The sequence below is a fragment of the Hyla sarda genome, chromosome 1 (assembly GCF_029499605.1).
Source record: "Hyla sarda isolate aHylSar1 chromosome 1, aHylSar1.hap1, whole genome shotgun sequence".
NCBI classification, from domain to species: Eukaryota; Metazoa; Chordata; class Amphibia; order Anura; family Hylidae; genus Hyla; species Hyla sarda.
Window position 1 is genome coordinate 581,708,267 of NC_079189.1, and position 23,075 is coordinate 581,731,341.

Genomic DNA, 23,075 nt, shown 5'->3' on the forward strand with positions numbered 1-23,075 from the left:
TAAATGAGCATGCGGGAGAAGAATTTACAGCAAATTCCCAAATTTTATGCTTTACCGCAGACCTGTGCAAAATTAGCGTACATACTCTAGATGTGAAAGATCCATGGAAACGGTGGAATTTATTTTATTGGGAATTTTTTTTTTCTTAAAGCGAATTGAAAAAGAAAGGAGAGAAAACATTAGAATTAGGGTCTGAATGGTAAAAGAAGATGCCTCGGTGACTATGGGCACCATTCAAGGTTGGCTCCATTTGGCTTCACCATGAAAATGGAAAGACCACAAGCACTTAAAGGGGTACTTCGGTGGAAAAATAAGAAATAAATAAAAAAAAATAAAAAAACAACTGGTGCCAGAGCAGGACCAAATCCCCATAGCAAACATATGCTACTCTGGCCAGTTCCTACAATGGACAGAGGTGTCAGCAGAGAGCATTGTGGTCATCACAAAAGAAATCAAAAAAGAAAAGAATTTCCTCTGCAGCATACAGCTGCTAAGAAGTACTGTAAGGATTAAGAATTTTTAATAGAAGTAATTTACAAATGAACAGAACAGAACTGAGAAGACTCGGCACTGCTGCGGTTGTACTGATGGACTAGCTCGGTGTGGGACCAGGAGTAGACAGCTGGGTGAACTCGGGCGGTGCTCAGACAATGAAACACAGTTCAATATATCTTGATAGAAGAATGAATGAAAAAGTCGGCAACTCACCACGCTTGTTCTATGTGAGATCCTTCTTTATTGCGGCATACTCACAATAACTTAACAGGGAAGAGACACACTGCGGGGGGTACAAAAGTTGGCAACGGAACCGTTTCACACAGTGAATGTGCTTCTTCGGGCCTCTTGAGGCCCGAAGAAGCACCTTCACTGTGTGAAACGGTTCTGTTGCCGACTCTTGTACCCCCCGCAGTGTGTCTCTCCCCTGTTATGTTATTGTGAGTATGCCGCAATAAAGAAGGATCTCACGTAGAACTAGCGTGGTGAGTTGCCGACTTTTTCATTCATTCTTCTATCAAGATCATTTACAAATCTGTTTAACTTTCTGGCACCAGTTGATAAAAAAAATTAATAAAAAATAATGAAGTTTTCCACCAGAGTACCCCTTTAACTAGACACAAAAATGTAGACGGGAACCAGCTTGGCCGATGTCTATTGTTGCATATTTTATCCCCATACAAGTAACTAAAGCTGAGCTGAAAAAACAGACTTAACAACCCATGGTTTAGTGTGGAGCAGTTTCTAAACCAAGATAGGGCATGATACATATTTATCTCGTTGGCCATAAGTGTGATATGAAGTTCCTGGGCACAATACATGGTTTCTAACAGCCCCTTCTTATGTAAGAGAGGAACCTTTGGGCCCCTTTGAGTAACAGGGACTAGGCACAACTACTACCTTCAAAACTCCAATGGTTACTCTCTTGTCTTACGTGAAAAGTGAAAGTTGAGGAACCAACCCACAAATCTAATTCCTTCTACTTGTTTGTGTTAAACAATGACATAGGCATGGAGGGCATGGTGGGATTTTCTGGAAGGGTAGAGCCTCCTTCCCGTCCCCTGCAGTGTCCATTTGTATGGATGGTGCGATCCGGTCCCCCTGAGCGGGAGTTAGAGCAAGCCTGCCAATTAGTGATGGGGTCAGGGTTTTCCTGCACCTTTGACCCCCTACCCCTTCAATGCCTTTTATATTGTGGTGTGCGGTTTGGCCCGCCTCTTCCCCCATTTGGTTCCCACAGGTTTCTCCCTCTCTATTTTAGACATGTGGGTTTCATATGTGCTATTTCTATTGTGTGTTTTGTTGTTTCTGTCCTTTTGTTTTAAGTCAGAGCGGGAAATGATTTAAAGGAGTACTGCAGCCAGAATGGGGTCTGACCGCTGGGGCCCCCCACGATCTCTTGAACTGAACCCAGTCCCACTCAGTCAAGAGTGCATGTCATCTACCTCTAGATGGCACGCGCTCCATTCATTTCAATGAGTGTGTGCCCTCTAGAGATAGATGACACATGCTCTAGAGCCACCATTCAGGAGATTACGAGGGGCCCCAACGATCGGACGCCCCCCTCCCCTATGATCAGCTACCTAGCCCCTATCCTGCTTATAGGGGATAAGTTAATTCTGGCTGCATTACCCCTTTAAGTGTTTGCACTTATGGTGGGTCCGATGGGTGACTTTCACACTGGAGCCTGTGGGGCAGACTGCTTGGACTTCATTTGTTGAATTTTTGTGCTTTGTTTATAAAAGTATTTATAAGAGTTTTATAATAAAGCTATGGCCAACCCATACCCATTAAAAGTTAAAATCTGTCTAATGTCTTTATTTGGGGATGAAGTTTCCTTGGGGATTTAGAGTTAAGCTTTAGTCTTAGCAGTCTGTAGGTACAGGTCACATAGGGTTATTGTACACAAACTAACAATTCTCCCATTTTTCCTCCAGATCCTGACAGATCCCATCCATTATTGATTCTTCCCAACAGTCCTGAGACAATCCAATGAACTGGACCAAAAAGATGAGATTACATAAACGTGCTTAAAAATTGATATCTGGGGTCATTTTTGAAGGGATTTATTGCAGCAGAAGACTGGTTGAGGAGATCAGCTGTGTATTTGGAAAGACTACAAGAAACTTGTGTCCTCTCTACATAAGACCAGTATCCCAAAAGTGATGAGTCTATTTGCCCTTAAACATGGACATAGCCATATGAAATGCAGACCAAGCCTTACACATAACAAGAAGCCAGTATTGGCAGATGTTAAGTGGGGACCTTGGTACATATTTTGCATAGGGACTCGGGGGCTTCAAGTGACACCTTTGCCCTAAGGGACCCTTGGCATGGTGCCCTGCATAAACTCTTCTAGATATACAAGAGGTTCCTATATGAGAAATTATTGACTTCCCACTTGCACAACTCATTACTTTCAGTAGATATAAACAAGTGATTGGTGAATTTCTATCCACCGATTGGCACCTTCCCGAGGCTTTGAAGGAAACCTCACACTATTCTGTGAAAAACCAGGGGGTAAAACGCTGGCTGCCACTGTGCCATATATACAGCATTTCCTAAAGGCACCGCTCACAAAGAGAACACATTGTTTTGCATTACTAAAGAGCCGACTAAATAGTTGATGTCAACGGCAAAACAATAAAAGAAAAGATGGGCAGTATTTAATGCGGCTCGTATGGAGGCTCCTCACTGCGTCTCATCTCCAGGTTTTTTTTTTTTCCTTTTATGCCGAATATACATTTACACAGTGAGATGAAGAATAAAGAGAACTGATTTCGTATGCTATCCTCCCTTTATCTTATCAAGAAGAAGAGAATCTCTTCAAACGTCGCTACATCCTTCTGCTATGCTGAAAGTTTAAAGCCTCATTGAAACCCCAGACAGCTCCACGCAATACTCCCAGCCTCATTACTCGCATTTCAGAATCAGCCATTAAAATAACATTTTACCAAAATGACATTTGGCTACGTCAGGATCTGGAGAATTATTATGCTGGTGATTAAAAGGATGAGTAAGTAGTACAGTCAAGAGATTCCTGTAATGTATGTCATCTTCTGGGCTCCGTAAGCACGGAAACATGTCATTTGTTGTAGATCTACAATGTATATACAACCCCTGGTAAAAGATATGTAATCTGTACGCTAAGAATTTTTTTATTTAACTTCTTTTTTATTTTTGCTATGGTACAAAAAAAAAAATTAAAGGGGTACTCCGCTGGAAAACATATATATATTTTTTTTTTAAATCAACTGGTGGCAGAAAGTTAAACAGATTTGTAAAATATTTCTTTTAAAAATCTTAATCCTTCCAGTACTTATCAGCTGCTACATGCTCCACAGGAAGTTCTTTTCTTTTTGAATTTCCTTTCTGTCTGTCCACGGTTTTCTCTGCTGACACCTCTGTCCATTTTGTGAAACTGTCCAGAGCAGGAGAGGTTTGCTATGGGGATTTGCTCCTACTCAGGAACTGTCCAGAGTAAGGGCAAATCCCCATAGCAAACCTCTCCTGCTCTGGACAGTTCTTAAAATGGACAGAGATGTCAGCAGAGAGCACTGTGGTCAGAAAGGAAATTCATAAAGAAAATAACTTCCTGTGGAGCATACAGCAGCTGATAAGTACTGGAAGGTTTAAGATTTTTGAATAAGATAAGATATAGGGAGATATGCCAACACAGGGAATCACAGCTTTCTTCATATGGGGTTGTGTAGCTGCAGACCAGATAGAGTGCCAATTCTGATTATTATCCGAACTGGAGCATAGAGCAATACAAGTATACAACCAGGTCAAATGGATCATGTATTACATCATGTGGGCGGCAGAGTGCATGTGCATCACTTTCCTCCGGAAGGGATGGCACCAGGATGCCAGGAAGAAGACAAGCCAGCAGGCGCAATATGATGGACAATGTTCTGGTGGAGAACCGCCTACCTACACATTGTACGCACCAAGTCTCTCACTTTATGGCAGCCAGATAATACCCTTGCCATACTGTAAAAATTGTTTAGACATGGTTCTAGACATTGGACTCAATAAAACCGCTGACTTGAGTGATAAAATGATGGTGGTGCCCCCAAGAGTACTGCCACCCCTTCATTGTGTTAATAGTTGGGGGTCCACACTGAGAGCTCTTAAAATGATGTTTTTTGTTTATAAAATAACCAGAATTTTATGTAAATCCTCTTTTTCTCACCATGATATTTACGTTCTCTATTTCCTTTATCTCCCCCTCTTTCTTATTTTCCTTCATTTCTTTCGAACTAATGATCTATTAATACAAAGTCACTTCACGGCTGATAAATTACTTGGATTCTCTTGTACTTTCTTATAATTGTGTCTTAGCCCGAGCTGTTCTACAAGTAATATCCAGAAATCTCGGAGGTTCCCGCTCCCCGTGGAGCCTCTGCTGGGAGCTGGTAATGAATTTATTTAATCAAGGAGTCCTGCCATCACTTGGTTTCTCACATTTAGGAATAACGCCACGTTCTTGGATGGCCAGCTTGCTGATCTTTGGCGCTCCATTTGATCATGAAAATAAGCGGCATTTGGCAGGCAGCAGATTTCCACCAATGGCAGTCACGTCATTTATCTATTGTCATCTCTATGGACCGCTGCCACATCTCACACAACAAGCCTATAGTTAATTAATATCTTATTTCCCCACAGATATTTGGAAGAAAATTAAGTATCCTGCCGCATATTAATTTTCAGCTTGGCTAAGCATGCAGAGGCTGTTGTGTCGGCCGTATTCAGATCTCCGACTCATTATAAAATACATTTGTCTTTATCATTACTTTCTTTCAGAGTGCTATTTAATGTTTAATAGGCTGCATGGTGAAGTCAGTGTAAACAGGATGATGTCGATATCTATCACAGTCATGATCTCCACGTACATAAAGAAGTAGAAGAAGCCAAAAGCCAGTCATAGTCAAATTCTTTTTATCTAAATTTTTGGAATGTTTCTGATTTGTTACGGCAGCCAACGAGTCAGCCAAGTGGATGGGAAGTCAACGGGAAGTGCAGCTATTTAGATTTACACTGATCATTGAAAGGTGAAATGGTAAAATACATAAGATTGATTATCTGATGACAATGGGGTCTGTCCAGTGGTGGATCCAGTTGCCCCGTTGCCCCCCCTCCCCCCTCCACCTTGCATGGTGGAGCCGAAGCTGTAAGCTCCAGCTCCACCATTCACTAACCTTTCACACGCTGTGATTACACAGCGTGTGAGCTGCGGGGACGCGATCCACTAGAGGCCGGCGCGATGACATCACATCATCGCACCGGCGCCCGGAGTGGGGGGAACAGGACGGGTCATAATTATTATTATATGTAGGGGCACAAGATGGGGCATTATTACTATATGTGAAGGCACTGAGTGTTTTGTATTTTAGAAGTATAGTGTATATTATGAGGAATTTCTTGTGTGGTACGTTTTTATGGGCCACAAAACATTTGGGTATTTTATTCAGAGGGTGCACTGCTCAGCAAGTTATATTCAGAGAGTGCAGTGTGTGGTAGTATTACATTTAGAGAGCACAGTGTGTGGTAGTATTATATTCAGAGGGTGCAGTGTATGATAGTATTATATACAGAGGGTACGGTGTGTGGCGGTATTATATTCAGATGGTAGAGTGTGTTGTATATTCAGGAGGTACAGTGTTTCAGAATTATATTCAGAGGGTGTGTGGCGGTATTGTATTAGAAGAATACAGTGTTTGGCAGTATTATAATAATTATTGTTTTCATATAGAGGATCAGAATCCGCTGACATAGAAACCATCTGGGCGTCAAGTTCTGCTGAGAGAAAATTTAGCTGGAACAAGTCCCGGCGGTATGTAGCATCTGAATTAGATAAGGAAAGACTATAGTGAAGACGTCACCTTTAGTCACTGACATCATTGTGTATTCTCCTTACTGTGTCCTATCAGAGGTGGAGTCACTTGTGAGTTCTGCAGTAATGATGGGTGAAACAACAACTCCCAGCATCCTCTCACCACTGCTTAGGTCATACTGGGAACTGTAGTTTTAAATGGTAAAAACCTCTTTAGCGCTTTCCCATTCTGTGGCAATTGGTATATTAGATTATTATTCTGACCTGTGAACATGTCCTAAGAGTCCTAAGTTAGTTCCGTGAGCAACATCTTATTTTCTGTCCGCCAACACAAAATACTCTAATAGTGCCCCTCCCGAGAGTAGACTCTGGATCCGCCCCTGGGTCTGTCAAGGTGTGGGACGTGCTGCAAGTGAACAGTCAGTTCTAAAAGTTAATGTTGGAAGCCGGAAAATGGACAAGTGTAAGGATCTAAGTGACCATGACAAATGCCAATTGTGTGATGTGCAGACAACTGGGTCAAAGCATTTCCATAACGGCCGGTCTTATGGGGTGTTTCTGAAATGTTGTGATCAGCACCTACAAAGAGTACTCCAAAGAAGGACAACCAAGGGTCCAGCAACCAGAGTTATTGGGGGCTAAGGCTCATCAATGTGTATGGAAGGTAAAGGCTAGCACATCTGATTCCACAGAAGAGTTGCTGGAGTGCAAACTGCTATAAAAGTTCCTGCTGACTGAAGTTAAAAGGTGTCAGGTCACACAGGACATTTCAGCTTACAGTGTGTGGTGCTGTGTAGCTGCAGACTGGTCAGAATGCTCATGCTGCCCAATTTCCACCACATATTTGATTTTGTTGTCAATGACCATCAAAACTAGACCATGTAGCAATAGAAGAAGGTCGGCATGGATCAAATTTTACATAATGTGGCCGACCAGATGCATGTGTCACTTAAAGGAGTAGTGCACAGGATGGGGTATAATTTATAAATCGTGTGTGTTCAATTGCTGGGAAACCCTCGCAGTCTTCTGGAAGCAGCTGTTCTGACCCCCGCAGAAAACCGAGGCTGACATGACCCCTCCATGTATCTCTATGGGATACATGGAGGTGCGTGTTGTCTGCCACTCCGTGCGAAGGTTGACACGCCCCCTTACAGAAGACTGTTGGGGCCCCGTTCATGAGATCTTGGGGATTCCCAGAGGTCGGACCCCGGGATCTATAACTTATCCCCAATCCTTTGGATAGGCGATAAGTAATTTTTCACTACACTACTCCTTTAACTGGGGAATAGATGCACTATGGGAAGAAGACCAGTCAGCAGGGAGCAATGTGATGGGCAATGTTCTGCTAGAAACCTTGGGTCCTGGCTTCATTTGGATGTTACTGTGACAAGTACCGCCATGGCAGTGGGTCCCCCTCATGGCCTCTTTTAGCAGGACTTTTAGCCACTCGGCAAACATCGTTCATCAATGAAGAACAAGACAAAGAGATTAAGATGTTGACACGGCCTTCCGATCAATCATCTTGCGCAACACGCAATTTACATGAGCTACAGGATCTGCTGCTAAAGTCTTGGTGCAGATACCACAGGAGATATCACAGGTGGAGTCCAGGCCCCAACAGGGCACCATAAGGGGACCTACAGTGTATTAGGTTTTAATATTATGGATGATCTGTCTAGTTAAGATAAATAAATGAAAGAGAGATGAGCCTGATGTGTCCTGTGTGATCACAAAGGCCGGTCGTAAGTCTAGTATGGGATAATATTTTATAATGTAATATTTATGCTTAGTTATTATTAATAATGATGTCTCGCAGGGCAACAAAATGGTCCTCTCTGTGTAGTCAATGTCCTTCCATCGACAATTCTTTGTCGGACGCATAAAGGTCTTGCACTGCCGAGTTACCAGAAGATTGATATGTAACTTTATTATCATCTCTTACAGAATAAACCCTTCCTGACCCCAGATACACTGCAATAACTGAGGTAAACTGGGGATGATCTCGCAGTCCCAGGTTAATTCCCTGTAATTTGCATTTAATTAAGAAAACCTTCTGTATTATTGTGCTCCTCCTGTAAGTTATTGAGCTGAAGCCATACAACAAGGTGATAAATCACTTTCTGGCTTCCCTACTATAAAGGTTACACGCTGATACTAGGAAATGAGGGAAGACAATTACACTTTAACTTAATTGTTAAAATAAATTAATAAGCATTTTTCATATCACATAATGTAAATGCAACAGAACTACAGTGCAAAATACTTAAAGGGGTACTCCACGCCTAGACATCTTATTCCCTATCCAACGGGTCAGGCCACTGGAACCCCCCGCGATCTCCGGGCCGGCACCGCAGTGTTCTCAACCCAGAAGCTTGGGGCTTCCGTGTTTTTGACGTCACGCCACACCCCTTCAATTCGCTGATCATGGTGTTCTAAACAAGGAAGCTTGGGGCTTCTGTGTTCGTAATGTCACGCCACACCCCCTCCATTCATGTATATGGGAGAGGGCGCCTCTATGGTCCCCTCCCATAGACATGAAAAGAGGGGGCCAGGCGTGAAATCACGAACATGGAAGCCTCAACCTTCCATGTTCAGAATGCCGCGGTGTTGGCCCAGAGATCACGAGGGGTTCCAGCAGCCAGATCTCCCCCCCCCCCCCCCCCCACACACACACAATCAGACATCTTATATCTAAGAGCGGACTACCTCTCTAAAGGAACATAACATCTAGAAATAAATTGACAGGAGGTAAATCTGCTCCCAGTTTTTGTTGGTCTAAAGAATTTTCCTACAGGTTTTGAAACAATGTTCTAGAAACTGTGCAGAAAACTTGCTGATGTCTTCAGTTTTTGACTAGTGATGTCTGAGGAGGTGGGGCCTAGACTTGAGGGTGTGGTTTAATAATCTTTGTATTCTATCACAGGCATAGCAATGTTACTAAGAAGCAACTGAATTATAATTGAACACATTTGAAGTAGCTTAATGGCCACATATTTCTTTAATGTAGAAACCCTACTGTAAGAGCAAATAAAGGAAAATGTTTTCATTAGTCTATTGAAATTTTAGTTGGAATCCTCCTTTAATTTTATGTCAAAATTCCCATCTAGAGCTTCACTTCTGAATTCTGCAGACATACTCTTAGCTCTGACTACATATCTTGCTGGCGATACCTAGAAGTTTGTTGAGCATTGTAGCTAATAATATAACATGACTACAAGACTGTTGTAATATCGATAGAAAACAGTCCTGCCCAGTGCATTGTGGGAGCTGAGATAAGCTGTGTAGTGTATCTGTCCAGTGGTGCCCAACCTATGACTCTCCAACCGTTGCAGGACTACTATATTTGCTGGGAGTTGTCATTTTTCAGTAGACCTAGGCTGGAGATCACTGATGCCTAGCAGACCATACAGACTATATAATCTATAGCCAAAGATTAAACTTCTTGTAACTTGTATGTAGAACTTCGGCCAGAGCAGAATCGAACGCATCGGCCATCGATTAGTTTAGTCTGGCTGAATTAGTTCTGCTTTTAAAGTACTCAGGGTGCCCAGAAAAGTCCAGGATGAAAGGCCTGTATCTATCTTTCCCAAGAAACATTTTGATCAGACAATTTTGGCCAAACTAAACCATTCAATGGCAAATATGTTTGGGATTTTGTTTGGGTGGAGGTTACTGTAGTTTTTACCTCTTCTTGTATCTATAGAACAGATCATGTAGGGTCTTATTACTCTATGTTAAAAAAAAGACAAAAAAAATAAAAATCATGACTACTTTCTTTATGTAACAGCAGTAAATTTGTGCTGCAATACCACACACACCCTGTGCACAGGGGTGGCGCTCTTTTTTGATTGTCAACTTATCTTCTAATGAATAATTTTGTACTGGTGCTTTTATGCTGTAGAATTTATCCTGTGCCTTATGACACAAAGATGAAACTGCCAAGGAATAATTAATTTTCTGCAATTAACTTCTACATTTCTCGCCCTAATCTTTTGCCATTCTCCTTTCCTCATATAACCTATTTCACACGGCCGCGCACACTAATATCTACAATACACTCAGTAATTGGCCATAAAATATAGCTTGGCTAATGTGTCCCCGCAATACCCCAACAACTCTGCACAGCAAAGTCACACTTTATTACTATTAACATTCTTATTTAAAGGGCATCCGTCCATTTAGCGTGGAAAGTGGTCATTTTGTGACTAATGGTTTGGTTTGAAGGTCAAACTCATCTATGAAGGGGTCTTGGTAGAGGGAAATTGTACGATTTGCCATAGAAAAACTCTTGGGAGAACAACAATGAGTTCCATATTTGCCAACAGTACAGTTTTTTTGCATAAAAATCCAAGGAACCAGGCTACCATGGGGGGAGAGGGGGTTTATACATGCTAAAAGTGTATGTTTGGGGGGTGGATGTCTCTGGTATTCTGAGGATGCAACTTATGTCCAGACTTTGGCTTTTCAAATGTCGGTATAAATGTGATTGATTTGTGATTGATTTGCACTATTTTCAATGTCACCGACAAGATCATGGAAAATATGGATAATCTATTTGTTTGGACCCAGTTCTGGTATTAGCATTGGGCAAACACGGGTTCAATGGGCTTGGGCCTTGCTAGTCTGTACATGTATTTAGGGACTGGCATTAGCACTTTGACACGCTGGGTTTGAAAGGTTCATGGTGTCTTTACAAGCTATATGATCGTTAACCTGATGGGTTATACATTAAGGCCACATATCTCTGATAGAAATGAGAAAATCCATTCAATATTAATAAAATTTGAATCAAATCTTCCCCAAAAAATTAGATTTCAGCCATTGTGAAAGTGGTGCAGACTTATTTGGGGTGAATAGCTCAAAATGGATGCCACCGTTTTAGCCCTCAGAAGAAAGGTTCAGTTAAGGTTAGGAACCCTAACCCTAATGAGGGACCCTAATGACCTTCATTACTAAGAGTATAGGGTTGTATTTGTCGTAGATTTAATAATTCTTTATGTTTGTGGGGGGTTTTTAGCGCAATTTTGAAGCCCTCTGGTAATTCTAAACTGCCTTTCAAATGAATAATTGCACACACTAGTGCCAAGCCAAATCCTTCAGAATAAAAACAACCAAATTCCCAAGGGTTAGAAGTGAAGGGCTTGAGTAATGTGGTTTTGTAGGGGTTTTCAGACAATTTTTATTTCAGATAGAAAATTTCCCCACAGAATTCAAATTTTTTACTCAGAAACCTTCATAAAGATGTAGGTTTCTTGTGTACATTAGTTGCCCTGCTCTTTTTTGTTGGGTTTTATTTGATTTTGGTTGGTTTTGTGTTTTTTTCCGACATTGGCCTTCATTTATTAAGAGGGGTGTGTAGTTTTCTTTGTGGGCTTTTGTTTGTTGTATTTGGGTATTTTGTTTGTTGTATTTGGGTATTTTCCTTATGTTTTTGCTTTTTTTTTTTTTTTTTACACATGCTCTGAGCTGTTGGGTTTTCCAAAGCTAAAATCCACAACATTTTATGTAGAAACCTTAGTAAATTTGTAGTTTTTTATTTTAAAAATGTACGTTTTTTGGAGACATGCCCTTTTTCCCTGATGGCCACACCCCTTTGTTGGGTTTTTTGAGTAAAGTGGAGAGTATGTAGATTTTTTTGGTCTTTTTGTTGGAAATTCTGGGGAACGACACGTGGAAAACAAAAAACCCTACAAAATCTACTCGGAAAAGCCTTCATATGTCCCATTATGTCGCATGCCAGCGCATGATGGTGCAGCCTTGGCACAGGCATGTCGCAAACAGCGTGCGTCGAAAAACCAACAAAACCTGCTGAAAGGAGTTTAGTAAATGAGGGCCATTGTGTACATTTCTAGGAGACCAAAGAATGTAATACACAACTTTTCAGGATGATCGGGTGACTTTTTCATTCTGACTGTATTTATTGGATCCAAATCTCTTCCGACAGGCTGATCCTACCAAATAGGACATGGAACAAACTTTGGGAAATGTAATCCTAACTAATCCTTGGATTCATCCTTGCACGTTTTTATATAAAGATATTGTGGAGATTTATCAAAACTTGTGTAGAGAAATAAAATGGTGCAGTTGCCCATATCAACCAATCAGATGGCTTCTTTCATTTTTCACAGGACTCTTTAAAAGTGAAAGAAGCGATCTGATCGGTTGCTATGGGCAACTGCACCACTCTTCCTCTACACAGGTTTTGATAAATCTATCCCATTGCCCAGAAAAGTTATAAATAAATATATATATATATATATATATATATATATATATATATATATACTTCCGTACATATCATTAAGACTATTTTGTAGTTGTTTTTTTTTTTTTTTTTTTTTACTTTCAAGGCATCATTTTTCATGGGCTGGCATCAGCACCAGGCTAGAATGAGCAGAAATCATACCCACTGGGCTTGTAGTGGCCCATAATGACCTGGGTAAATATGCTATATGCTTAGGGTGGAGTATACATTGACCTGGCACAAGCCCATTTGCTCATGCAAGTGTTTCCCAACCAGGGTGGCTCCAGCTGTTGCAAAACTACAACCCCCATCGTGCCTGGGCAGCCGAAGGCTTATGCATAATAAAAAATACCGCTAACAAAGGCAATGTAAGAAAGTGTACATACCATTAAGGCTACTCCTGTCAATCAGATTGTTATCCACTGGCCAGTACATCCCGTGTTGACCTATAAGAAGAGAAAAAAAATGTAAAGTTTATACACACACAGGTAGTTAGGTTTATAATACATATTATAGGGGACTCAAATGGGGAAGGGTTCTATCTATGGTACATAGGATTGCTTTGGAACATTAGAAGACAGAACAGGACATTGTGCCGCTTTAGGAATAGAGATGCAAAACAAAAGGGAAAACATACATGAGAAAAAAGGTTGGCCAAATGACAAGCCTTCTTCTAATCCTCCCCATACACATCCACGCTCAGTTGGGTGAACCCTGCCTGGTGAAAGTAATCTTTTGCTATCTAAAAAAAGGACTGGGCATTGAGACTCAACATGTCTGATCTTTCTTTGCCCTGACATCATCTGTCAGGGAGAGTCAGGAGACCATATAATAGTCTTCCAGCAGAAGTGGTCGCTGCAAATACAGTTAAGGAGTTTAAGCATGCATGGGGAGGCATAAGGCTATCCTTCATATAAGATAGGGATCTGCATAAGGCTATCCTTTATATAAGATAGGGATAGGCATAAGGCTATTCTTCATATAAGATAGAGATAGGCATAAGGCTATCCTTCATATAAGATAGGGATAGGTATAAGAATATCCTTCAAGTAAGATAGGGATAGGCATAAGGCTATGCTTCATATAAAATGGGGATAGACATAAGGCTATCCTTTATATAAGATAGGGATAGACATAAGGCTATCTTTAGTATAAGATAGGAATAGGCATAAGGCTATCCTTTATATAAGATAGAGATAGGCATAAGGCTATTCTTCATATAAGATAGAGATAGGCATAAGGCTATTCTTCATATAAGATAGGGATAGGCATAAGACTATCCTTCATATAAGATAGAGATAGGCATAAGGCTATGCTTCATATAAGATAGGGATAGGTATAAGACTATCCTTTATATAAGATAGAGATAGGCATAAAGCTATTCTTCATATAAGATAGGGATATGCATAAGGCTATGCTTCATATAAGATAGGGATAGACATATGACTATTCTTCATATAAGATAGGTATAGGCATAAGTATATCCTTCATGTAAGATAGGGATAAGTATAAGGCTATCCTTCATATAAGATAGGGATAACATAGGGATAGGCATAAGACTATCCTTCATATAAGATAGATGTAGGCATAAGGCAATCCTTCATATAAGATAAATGTAGGCATAAGGCTATCCTTCATATAAGATAGGAATAGGCATAAGGCTATCCGTCAAATAAAATAGGGATAGGCATAAGGCTATCCTTCATATAAGATAGGGATAGGCTTAAGGTTGTCCTTCATTTAAGATATGGATAGGCATAAGGCCATCCTTCACATAAGATAGGGATAAGCATAAGTCTATCCTTCATATAAGATAGATGTAGGCATAAGGCTATCCTTCATATAATATAGGGATAGGCATAAGGCTATCCTTTATATAAGATAGGAATAGACATAAGATTATCCTTCTTATAAGATAGGGATAGGTATAAGGTTATACTTCAGATGAGATAGGGATAGGCATAAGGCCATCCTTCATATACGATAGGGATAAGTATAAGGCTATGCTTCATATAAGATAGGGATAGGCATAAGGCAAATAAAATAGGGCCAGGGACTATTCATAGTATTCAGAATATTGGGCAGACTAGATGGGCCAAATGGTTCTTATCTGCTGACTATATTGGCTGGTTCCTCCAAAATATTCCAGGGTTCGGCTGACTTTGTACAGACGGATCGTCTGCCTATCAGTATTATATCTTACAGGAGATGACATAGAAAGATAGGCTTTGAAGAAAAATTTTTTATTCATAGGAGTCTAAGTAGCTTCTCTTACATCTTCAGATCAATTAAACAGCTCTTTAGAGACTTGTGATCCAATGCTGAGCTTTCTAAGTAGCGGCAGGAAAAATACCATATATTGAAAAGTCGAAATACTCTCGGTCTCCTACCGAACATCAACCCATGTGACACCAGCCGTAGGACCCTAAACGAAACCCTAAGCTCATGTGATGTTCAATGCCATCCCTCAACTTCACCTTGTTCTAGGCTTCGACATGCAGCTTAATAGACCGTGTCTTGACGGCTGTCTCATCCCGGGATACATACATAAATATATGACACGTGAGTGTCTAACGCCGGCTTCTTGGAAGCTGCCAATCTTTAGTCAAAAATAATATTTTTTGTTCCTAACAATCAGAGTCACAGAGAGAAAACGACCCCCCCCCCATCCGTTATAATTCATAACGCTGACTCTTGTTTGACAATCTCTGATGGACCATAGAGATCATGTAACACATGACAGACGTAATACAGATTCCCATCACATCTCATCTGCCCGACCCACTTGATGGCTTCCAATGGACATTTTTCCTTGGCAATAGAAAAATTGCCTTTATTATGTGAAATTGTGACAGTCAATCTCATCTACACCGTGCGCTTAAGTCTAAATTTACTTGTCATAGAAAATAAGGCGGCTGTCATGTCCTAATATAGATGGGAATATGAATCTTAGAGGAAGCTTGGTTTGTTAAGAGTCGTGCTCTGGGGGCGTCTCACACCAAAACGTTTAAAGTGTCTACCTGGAGTTGTGACAGATATGCTCACGTCCAAGAGACAAGGAGTTGAACTGAGATAACCACCCAACCTTCCTCATCCCTGGTGTAGTATGCCACGGGAAATGGCTTCTTGTTACTGACCTGAAATGTTTCAGTTCAATAAGGTGACCCAATGAAAACAGTGCAAATTCCCTCTATTGCACCTGGACCAAATGTACAATCAGTGGTCTTGGTATAACAATGGCTACAACAAGACCTTCATCAGGCTCATGGAGTTAAATTGAGCTACAGCCTGCATGTCTGTTCATCTCTTAATACAACTAGGGGAAAAAAAGCAACCCCTCCCCCCATTCTTATTAACGTGGGGTTTGCAAAGGTATGAACCCCCCTCCCCCCGCTGATCGGACACTCATTACATATCCTGCAGATGAGCAATGAGTGTTGTTGGTGGGGAACCAACTTTAACTCTCATAAAAGAAAAGTAGTTCTTAGAGCCAGTCAGATCTCACTTCTAGACAAAGATATTTTATGGCAGATATATAAAGGTGGGGGGTGTAGCAATTTTGTAATTATTTTGTGTTTTTTTTTTGCTCATTTTATCGAAAACACATTTCTTTTATTTATTTGCTTATTTATTTATTTTGGATGGGAGCTCTCTTATTAATTAATTTATTACTTTAGATTGTACTTAAAAGATACACTATATTTTGAAGTACAAAGTATTCTAAAATATTACTGCCATTGTAAAACTAACAATCAAACCATATTAGATTCCTCTGGCAGACCTGAGGCCTTGGTCAAACCTTTAGCTGCCATGAAAGACCATTGGCACCCCACAATGACATTGCACTTCATATGAGTTAAATGGCTGTGAACTAAGATAAGTCTAATCATGGCTGTTGCAATAGGTCAATGACATGACATAGCTCCTAAGCTCATGATGTCCCTCGGATGTACCATTACACCCTACTGTGTTTAGAACTCCTTAATTAGGACACGATGGTACTTTCATTGGTTGAAAGGGGTTAAAAATGGATCTTCTGTATAGATAGGAGGTGGGTCCCAGAGTAATTAGGACATGATGGTACTTTCATTGGTCGAAAGGGGTTAAAAAGGATCTTCTGTCGAAAAAGGAGGTGGGTCCCAGAGTAATTTCCTCTAGTGAGCCAAGGAAACCACAATGCGTTGCTGTCTACAGATAGAATTGAGTTGTGCTTAAAGAGGTTATCGAAAAACTGTATCAAAAAGGGGGAATCGAAAAACTTAGCTAATTTCTTTCAAAAACCACTCCCAGTCTGTCTCCAGGTTGGGTGTGGTTCTGCAGCTCAATTCCATTGAAGTGAATGGAGCCAAGTTGCAATACCACACCCAGCCTGGAGACAGGGAGCATTTTTTGAAAGAAATTAGCTATGTTTTTCGATTCCTGGATAACTCCTTCAAACCATTCCACATCTTAACCAATTACAATGCTAAATTAGATTAAAATTTGGCAGAAAATGCATCCGGCAAGGCCGTGACGATTGTCTCCTAATACACAGTTCTAGATGTTTTGTTTAATTTGAAGATGTCGCGGTAATTTACAATAAAACATCGCTGTCTAGATTCTTTAGTTAAAAGCAGACACGGATCCTACACTTAACCAAAAATAACAATCATCCTCCAATGCTAAAAAAAAGATTGAAAAAAAAGTTAAGTATAACCTATGTTTGCGTTACATCCACCCCCCCTCTTCCCAATAACGTCTGGAGAGAGGGGGAATAATTTACAATTATTTCAAATGAAAATCTGCAAATGTATTCTACAGCCAATGAAAAGGGGATGCGAGAGCCGCCTGGAAATTATGCCGAGCTTAATTATACTTAATGTGAATTATTCAGAAGCGCGGGGAGAGAGACTAAAATTTATTTCATACAAAGAAGCTTGACATTTTAATTGGTCCTTCAGAAAAAAGAGACAAAACAATTTCCTCTCAAGAAAATTTACATCGCTCCCATCAAAGCGCCGGCGGTGGCGGTCCTTGTCCTAGCAGAACTTCATTAACAAGATTAATTAGCTCGTCGTTTGTCTGCGCCTCATCAGGTGTGGTATGGTCCAGGTGAGAGGCGAAACGCGCCGCTCTGTGTGTGTGCGGTGCTGACATCATTCCGAGAGCAAACCATTGATTTTTGGTGAAAGGGAAGGGGGGGGGGAGTAGACAGAATGAGGCCACCGTACCTTGGTCATTAGGCATTTTGTCAGACTGTTCCACTACAAAGAAGAAGAGAGATATTATCATTACATTATGACAGCTTCTCATAAGATGTTTGACATATCAAATCAGCAATTTCGTTGGCAGACTTTTTTTTTTTTTTTTTCAAGCTTAATATGCATTCTACAGGCTGAAACGCTACAAGACTTATGCTGAAAGGGCTGCCCACGGAGTGCCTGAATCATTTGTAGCTTTTATTTATCTATTTGAAATGTCCTCAAAAGAAAAATAACTAAAAAAAAAAAAAATACATTTATATATATATATATATATATATATATATATATATGCCGTATATATATATATATATATATATATATATATATTTTTTTTTTTTTTTTTTTTTTTCAGAAGGGAAGAAGACCCATCTGCAGACAGCTGTTTCGAGGTGCTTGCCCCTCATCAGTACAGAGCAGGGTGTTTTGGCTTGGCTGTGGTGAGAGGCCTAGGGAGAATACTAACCCCTTAAATCTCCGTTCTACACCGGAAGTGGTGCTCCTCCCTAAGGAGAATACATACCCTTTTAGCTATATATATATATATATATATATATATATATATATATATATATATAAATGTTTGACCCTAACCTCTCTATATATGGTAAAGGTTAGGATCCAGCATTTATTTATATATAATTTTTTTATTTTTTTATTAAAATGTCATCACAGGAAAACTATGTAAATAAATAAATAAATAAAAGCTAAGAAATGTTTAATAAAATTATTTATATATATATATATATATATATATATATATATATATATATATATATATAAATATATATATATATATATAATGTAGCTTTTATTTATTTTTTTTATTTAAAAAGCCATCACAGGAAATATCAATAAATACATAAATAGGAAATATCAATAAATACATAAATAGGAAAAAAAAAATATATATATATATATATATATATATATATATATATATATATATATATATATAAATAAAAGCAAACACAATGATCCAGAAAAGGGTAAATGTTAAGATGTGCTAGTTGATTAAAAAGTATATTTATTAAAAGTTATAACCAAAAAAGTTGTTTAAAAACACCAATGTATTCTTCACTATGACTGGAGGGCATGCGCCCACAATCATGAAACACTGGAAGTATCACATCATATATACAGTTGATGGCTGCAGTCCTAACAAGTATAATTAAAATATGACCGGTGACACAGGCTTATTAAAAACTCAGACAATTAGCCCCCCTGACATGTTTCACTCCGCAGAGCTTCATCAGAGGTCTGGACTAATGGCTTCCAAAATAAAGACTGTTTGGCCTTATGTGCTATTTGACTGTCAAAGCTGGTATATGTTTCAAGGACCCTCGGAGAGAGCAGCCAGAGCTGTTCGTGTTATAAAGGAGGACGGAAAACAGGGAAGATGCAAAAAAAAAAAATTATTCATGTATTATTATTATCTTCCACCTAGCAAACAACAATGGCGCAGATTTACTATTGCATATGCATTAAAATTCCGGTGTACAGTGTACATGTTGTGCACTATTTTACTGTGTTTTTACTGTGTGTTTTCTCTAGTGTTTCCCAACCAGATGGCCTCCAGCTGTTGCAAAACTACAACTCCTAGCATGCCCGGACAGCCGTTGGCTGTCCGGGCATGTAAGGAGTTGTAGTTTTGCATCAGCTGGAGGCATGGATAACACTGGTCTAAACACTTGCTTGACAAAGAGATGTGACTTTGTTAGTAAGGGGCATGGTTTTGCCAATGGCTGTCTGGACATGGCAAGAGTTGTAGTTTTGCAATAGCTGGGGGTGTACAGTTTTAAGACCTAGGACCTAAAACAATCAGCTGTTAGCCAGAGCCTAGACACTCCCATAGTAGAAAAAGCCTGAAGCAAACAGCGCCATTCATTGTATAGTGGCCATGCAGGATAACTACAGCTCAGCTAGGAGCTGAGCTTCAGTAACAAAGCATGGCCACTATACAATGTACAGAGCTGTCTGCTTCCGGTTTCCTGTATAGGCAGATACCATGGCTCTTGCAAACAGCTGATCGGTGGGGGTGCTGGGTGTCAGACCCCCATAGATCAAATATTAATGCCCTATTGTGAAGACCATCAATGAAAAAGTGGGGGAAAAAATTTTGAGGCTGAGATTCCACTTTGCAGTTTTTGAGCCAAAGTCAACAGAGGATTCATGAGGAATGGGAAATATTAAAGGAGAAGTATCATGAACAAATCTTAACCCCTATCTGACCTCTGAGACCCACCATGATATCCTGTAAGGGGCCCCAGCTCTCCCCAGGAATAGAGCATGTCAACCCTCACACAAAGCTGCGCCCCTATATATCTCTATAGGAGAGAAGATAGCTGGAACAGCTCTACTGTAGAGATATATAAGTCGTGCGGGGGTCGACACAAACTACTCCTAGAGGGCTGGGGCCTCGTACGGGAGATAGCGGCGAGTCCACCCCATGATCTAAAACTTATCCCCTATCCTGCATGATATATCTCCTTTAAGGAGGGACTTCTTCATTATGGATCCACTTCTAGTTCCAAAAACAGCCAAGTGAAAATCCAGCCTCATTCTTTCAATGGTGCCAACTGGAATCAATGTAAACCAAAGACATAGGGCTACCCATCCTTCCCCAATCCCTATCGGCCAATTACAAGGACCAGCAGAAATCAGGTTCTATGGTGACTTTAGGCATAAAGGAGATGAAGGGGCCTTCAACCAGATGCTCCACTATAAAAAAAAATATACTTTCATGGTGAAAGATGTTCTTTACCTAAGACTCGACAAATACATGAGATGAAGGACATAGTCTATGCACGGGTCTGATGACTTCCCATGAATTATTATGTTAGCAGTGTATATAATGGTGCATAAGATCAAAGGAGGATAACACATACATAACAGGACCTTTATCCTCCAAGCTCTTTGTGCAGGGTCTACACCGTAATATAGAATTCTTAGGTTCAAGGAAGATGACTTCTAAGAGTGATGGAGATGAAGAGCTTGTATAATGAGAGTCATAAAGCTTCACATCCCTCATCTTCACCGGGAACACAGGGTTCTCAGGATTAGTAATACCAAGTAGATGGTTTATTCTTCAACTATAAGGTAGGAATGCATTGTGGGTATTAACACATAAGGTGCCATTTTTTTTTTGTTCAGTTTTGAGGAAGAACCGGATATGATGGTTGGATTTTGTCTTACTAACTAGCTCTGTGTGGTTGCTTTTTCCCCTTGTAGAGATCTACTTGGAGGGCAATTATTCCTGGGAAGAAAAAACGGTCTCCCTAGTGACATCTATAGGTAGATACCCTGTTATTCTATGAATTCCTGAAATCATCTGCCTATCTTAAAGTGTACCTGTCAGAACCCACACAAAAATAAAAAATAATATGTTAATAGGAAATAGTACCAAATCCTGACCATGTACATGTAATTTTTATGCTTCTATCACCTATATTTATTATAACAATCCCTCTTTTCATTAGCTCACAGTGTTAGAAATCCTTTCAGGGGAAGGGGGCATGTCTCTCCTTCTGGTCATGGAGGTGATTGGTGTTTGGTGGGAGGGGACGAGTCCCTCCTTGTGGTCATGGGAGGTGATTGGTGTGTGGTGGGAGGGGATGAGTCCCTGATTGGTGTGTGGTGGGAGGTGGCGTGTCCATTCCTTGTGGTGGTGGGAGGTGATTGGTGTGTGGTGGGAAGGGACGAGTCCCTCCTTGTGGTGGTGGGAGGTGATTGGTGTGTGGTGGGAGGGGGTGAGTCCCTTCCTTGTGGTGGTGGGAGGTGATTGGTGTGTGGTGGGAGGGGGAGAGTCCCTTCCTTGTGGTGGTGGGAGGTGATTGGTATGTGGTGGGAGGGGGTGTGTCCCTTCCTTGTGGTGGTGGGAGGTGATTGGTGTGTGGTGAGAGGGGGCATGTCCCTCCTTGTGGTGGTGGGAGGTGATTGGTGCATCTGCTCACACAGTCCTGTCCATGAGTCATCTATTTTCCACAACTCATGGACAAGACTGATGCTGCTGCTCTAGGGGTCAGCTGGAAATACCCTAATGCTGTATTTGTGTATCTCCTGCTCTCCCATAGAGATGAATGGAGGGTGGGTGCCGAACCCCGCTCTGTGCACGAGGAGAGCCAGAGCACCATGCAGAAGATCACAAGTCCCAGCAGTTGGACCCCCGGCCATCATACACTTATCCCCTATCCAAAGGATACATTTTCCTATTTTCCTACACTGCAGTACGCATTTAAATGTAATTTATTGGGGCAGATGGACCTTTTACACCCTACCAAGGCCCCAGTGCCACCACAACCTCTGCTCCTTTATGATCACACTGCACGTGCATTGAAGCTTCTATGGGGCCCTGCAACTGAGGGCCAAATTCAGCAGCTAAACATCTCAAGGGTGGTGCAGTCATTGATGTCTATGGATAATTGTAATTGATGCAAATTTCCATAGGGTCTCATCGTTAGACTAAATAATAACAACTCCTTCATGCCATGCAAGAGACGCTTTCAAGTTTTGCTGATTATTTGTCACTCCCTTGTTACATGTAAACTACATTTCGGTCACAACTTAGTAGACAACGCAGCTAAACAATGAGAAATGTATGATCCCGGTATGATCCTACCTTATGATCCCATAAGCCAGTGTTTCCCAACCAGGGTGCCTCCAGCTGTTGCAAAACTACAACTCCCAGCATGCCCAGACCGCTGAAGGCGGTCTGGGCATGCTGGGAGATGTAGTTTTGCAACAGCTGGAGGCACCCTGGTTGGGAAACACTACTATAAGCATGTTTCTATACACGATCTGTGCCACCAAACCAGCCCTTCAGAACGCTATCAACCTGCAGTTGCAATTACAATACTGAGCATTAGGTGGCGCTCAACAATTGAAAATATTTCTCTGTTTTGTTTAGTATTTTAAGGCCATCAAATTGCAATTTTTGCATTGTGATAAGTAAAAGGCATCTAAAATGCAGCGAGATTACTTTCTATTAATCACATCTCTATGAAGCGGTGTTAGAGTTGAGGTTTTAATTTAACTGGGGCTTCATTTTTATGGAGTAGCCCATTTAGGTCTATTACAATCAACATGTCCCTGATTGTCTATTTTTTTGTCTGTTTGCATTTCGCTTAACCCTCGAATAACCGCTGGAGGAGATTCCTGAAAAGAGCAGATATCAGGACCAGGCGCTGGATTTTTACTTATTATTAGGTATTATGCTTTTACTGCTATTTTGGATGGCGTCGTTTGTACCTTGCTATCAGGG

The 23,075-nt window shown here is 40.7% G+C and overlaps 1 protein-coding gene across 8 annotated transcripts in view; it reads right to left on the minus strand.

Moving 5' to 3' along the window:
• Nucleotides 1-23,075, minus strand: part of DCC (DCC netrin 1 receptor) — a 533,618-nt gene that overhangs the window by 59,930 nt on the left and 450,613 nt on the right. For all 8 annotated transcript variants that reach the window (XM_056545057.1, XM_056545065.1, XM_056545088.1 and 5 more), the window contains exons 21-22: nucleotides 17,786-17,818; nucleotides 12,962-13,021 (exon numbers count right to left, since the gene is read on the minus strand). In XM_056545057.1, the coding sequence (XP_056401032.1) occupies nucleotides 12,962-13,021; nucleotides 17,786-17,818 (93 nt within the window). The remainder of the gene's footprint in view (nucleotides 1-12,961; nucleotides 13,022-17,785; nucleotides 17,819-23,075) is intronic.